Source organism: Zingiber officinale, chromosome 10B (genome assembly GCF_018446385.1).
Source record: "Zingiber officinale cultivar Zhangliang chromosome 10B, Zo_v1.1, whole genome shotgun sequence".
In the NCBI taxonomy this organism is placed as follows: domain Eukaryota; kingdom Viridiplantae; phylum Streptophyta; class Magnoliopsida; order Zingiberales; family Zingiberaceae; genus Zingiber; species Zingiber officinale.
The window spans coordinates 34,602,420-34,605,936 of NC_056005.1; the positions used below are offsets into that span (position 1 = coordinate 34,602,420).

Sequence of the window (3,517 nt, forward strand, 5' to 3'; positions counted from 1 at the left end):
AATGATGAATAGATTTTGGTGTTGTCAATCCACGCATAGAAACCTCCATATTTAATTACTCAAACTTTCCATATTAGTTAAATCACTTAACGGATTTAATTTTCTTAATAGCACAAATCTTATTTGCAAGCCCAATCCAACAAATTTATCTTAGAAGCAATGTCTTAGAAGAGAAAAACAATGGATCACACTCTGAAATAAGTACAAGTTGCTCGACTTTGATACAAATACATGTTTAAACTAAGTTAAACAGGAAAAGATTTATTCCAATTGCATCTCTAAGTATACTAGAGCAGTCCAAGTTTCATGAAAAAAGTCGAGGCAATGAAAACCCTGGTATATTAGACCAGTCCACGTTTCATGAAAAACTCAAGGCAAACAACGGACACCCAACTCCATATGGGGTTGTCCTCTTGAATGACATTGGAGCCTCAATCGGCTACTTATTCTGATTTCTCCGGCTTTTAGAGGAGATGATAACCCAGGCAACATACAGCAACATCGGCGCCAGCAACAGAGAGTAGTTACTGGTCAGGTTGGTTGAAGTACCCTCTGATGAAGATGATCCATGTGGGTTGGTGGGTTTCACATCAGTGGATGAGTGTACTGGTTTGGCTGGGGTTTTCTCTGCAGCTTTTGGGCCCTGAAAGTCTAGGCCGTCTCAACTTTAGCAACAAAAAAATGTAAATAAAAGATGCATTGATATGTTAATGTTTATAATTTCACTTAGGACTATTAGTATCCAACAAGACATCTCAAATATTTGAGGATGGCTATATAAATTTTCTATATAGCATGCCATTCTTTGATCATATTATTAGCATTTCCTACCTTATAATTAGTATTAGAGACCCAAAAAAACAAAATTATTAACACATTTGACAGCTTGTACCAGGAACTATGAGCGTTCAACAAACCACACCTTTTAATTTATTGAAAGAAAAATCTACCCTAAATGGAAAATCCGTAGAGGAAATAAGAAGGAAATGCAAAAGTTTGAGTGAAAAAAGTATTTATTAAAAACAGACCAATGCCAAAAAAAATTTAAAAAAAAACTAAATAAATCACTTAATTCTCAAACTTATGTACAAGCTATGGCAAGATTGGCATTTAGTACTTAAGTGCATGTTTCTCTAACTTCTCTTTCTCGATTTTCTGCAGCAAAAGTTGAATATGTTAGTACTAACTGAATGGATATTCTTTGGGGAATAGATTATAAAAGCCTCTTTTTTGTACTTCAAACTACCGTAACACAGACAATGTATATTGTAGGTTAAATAAAGAGGCTAAGGGGAAGATTGCCCTACCTTTCTCAGTTATTATTATATTATTTTGTTTTTGAAGGAGATATTTCTGTTAAGGATGGAATTCATCATCCAAGAAACAACAATGATACAGTTCAAAGATTCCTATATACTGACTGGACAGAGTCGCATCAAGCAGATATAGATTCCAAAGAAACAACTTTTTAATAACAAGATGGAGAAAATCAGTAATAGCCTTGTGATTGGAATATATTAGCTTGTTATTTTGTTGAATAAAGTAAGCCAAAGGCTGAAAAGCTCCAGGGCTCTCCTAAAAACCACATTCAATGAACTTCTGCTAGAAAATGAGTATATATTAAGAATATTCATACTGTTTTTCTTTAGAAGCCACAATCCAGAGATATGATAAAAACACTATTGAGTACGAGTCCAGTAGTTCCAATTATGTGTTTGGTCCCAACAACAAAATTTGTACTCTGATACCATATCTTAATTAATCTGGAAGTGATCTGCATAGATGAGAATTTTCAACATGCATCACAAAATAAACACTCTTTCAAAATGTAAGGTTAATTATTGTTGCACTGCAATATCAATGGGAATCTGTTGTTCCATACACAAACCATGAGCCTTGGATATATTACATACATGTGATTTAAAAAAGACTGTTTTGCAGTACATCTATCATTATCAGACAAATGCATTGATGGCAAACCACTACAATTGCAGAGCCTTAAACTTTATACGCATCTATTGGAAAGGAAGTAAAAACAAGCAAAAAAAAACGATGACATACAATATAGCTCATCCAATAACTAAATACTCACTTCTACAAAAAAAAATACCCTCTGATGAAGATTTATGCTATTCAAAATGTCAAAGTTAAAAGTATATATAATGCAGGAACACCATAATGAGGATGAAAACCTGTAATCTTTGGAAAAGATGAAGTTGAAAAAGGATTTCAAGGTAGCAATTAGCAAGTATGGAAGTTATGATAATAATACTAAAAAATTACTACATAAACATTTTAATAATCCTATCTTAGTATTTCGAAAGGGATCCTTGCGCAAGAGTAAAGTTGTTGCCGTGTGACCTAGAAGTCACAGGTTCGAGTCTCGGAAACAACCTTTTGCAAAGCAGAGTAAGGTTATGTATAATAGACCCTTCCCCAGGACCTCGAATTGGCATGAGCTTCGTGCTCCGAGCTGCCCGTTTTTATCTTAGTATCTCACTATTTCAAATACTAATGATTCATCCTTGTGAAAATAAATCCCCACTAGTAGGGTTTCCACATGTGCTTATTTTGTATAAACTGGGAATTTTAAGATAAATAAGTGGATATTGTAAACTCAGTCATCAGTGACAAAAAAAAACTAGTCTAGTAAAAGATTTGCGTTCATCAGAACGTCATTCAAATGCAACTTCTGAATTGCATATAATTTTCTGCTACACTTACTCTAACAAGCATATGTCAATTCCTCCATCACAATGTTAGAGCCTGCCTCGTCCACACAAGTATCTTAGCCACAAGTTTTTCATGCATCGCTCCAAAATTTTCACAATCAACTCAAACATTATGACACTCTTGCATAGCTTTACAATTGAAGAATTATCTACATCAATGTAAACGAAATGCTTGGCCGCAAATGAACCCTTAAAATCATGATACGGGAAACGCCATGCTTAGGGTGGAATCAAAAAGGAAGTATTATAAATTTACGAGATCCACCAGCGGCATCGCAAACCCTAGCATCAAAAGTGAACTAAAATAGAATTCAGGAATGTTAAACCAGAAGCTAGATTAGTACAAGGGGTGGTCAGATCAAAGGGAGTAGGTAGAACCTTGTTGAAAACGTTCTCCGCCTTTTTCTCCTCCTCCCTGAGAACCCTCCCACTGGAGGAGAGCCTGCGGGCGATGAACCTTGCTGCGTTCATGGCAGACATGGCGACTTTCAATTCAAAATGCAAGGGTTTCTCGCGTCTCTTCTCGCCTGTCTTTAAAAACACACTCCTACCTCCGCTAAATGTTTTCTTCCGTCCTTTCAGACGTACGATTGCGATCTGACGGTCTATAACGAGTTCGGTTTCGATCTTTCATTCATCATGAGTCGGTCGTGGTCCAGCAGTCCAACTATTCGGCCCGTCATAAGCGCTAGACCAGCCGGGCACTAGGAAACTTATGTCACCCATTCCGAAATTTATCAAACAGATATCTAAATTTTTAAATTTACTATAAAAGGGTATGTTAT

The 3,517-nt window shown here is 35.8% G+C and overlaps 1 protein-coding gene across 1 annotated transcript; it reads right to left on the reverse strand.

Annotated features, from left to right (window-relative positions):
- Positions 1 to 241: 241 nt before the first annotated feature.
- Positions 242 to 3,265, reverse strand: LOC122030507. Its single transcript, XM_042589723.1, has 2 exons — positions 3,111 to 3,265; positions 242 to 643 (listed from the first exon to the last, which is right to left on the reverse strand). Exons 1-2 carry the CDS (start codon positions 3,210 to 3,212, stop codon positions 440 to 442), a joined length of 306 nt encoding a protein of 101 aa, XP_042445657.1. The 5' UTR covers positions 3,213 to 3,265; the 3' UTR covers positions 242 to 439.
- Positions 3,266 to 3,517: the final 252 nt, after the last annotated feature.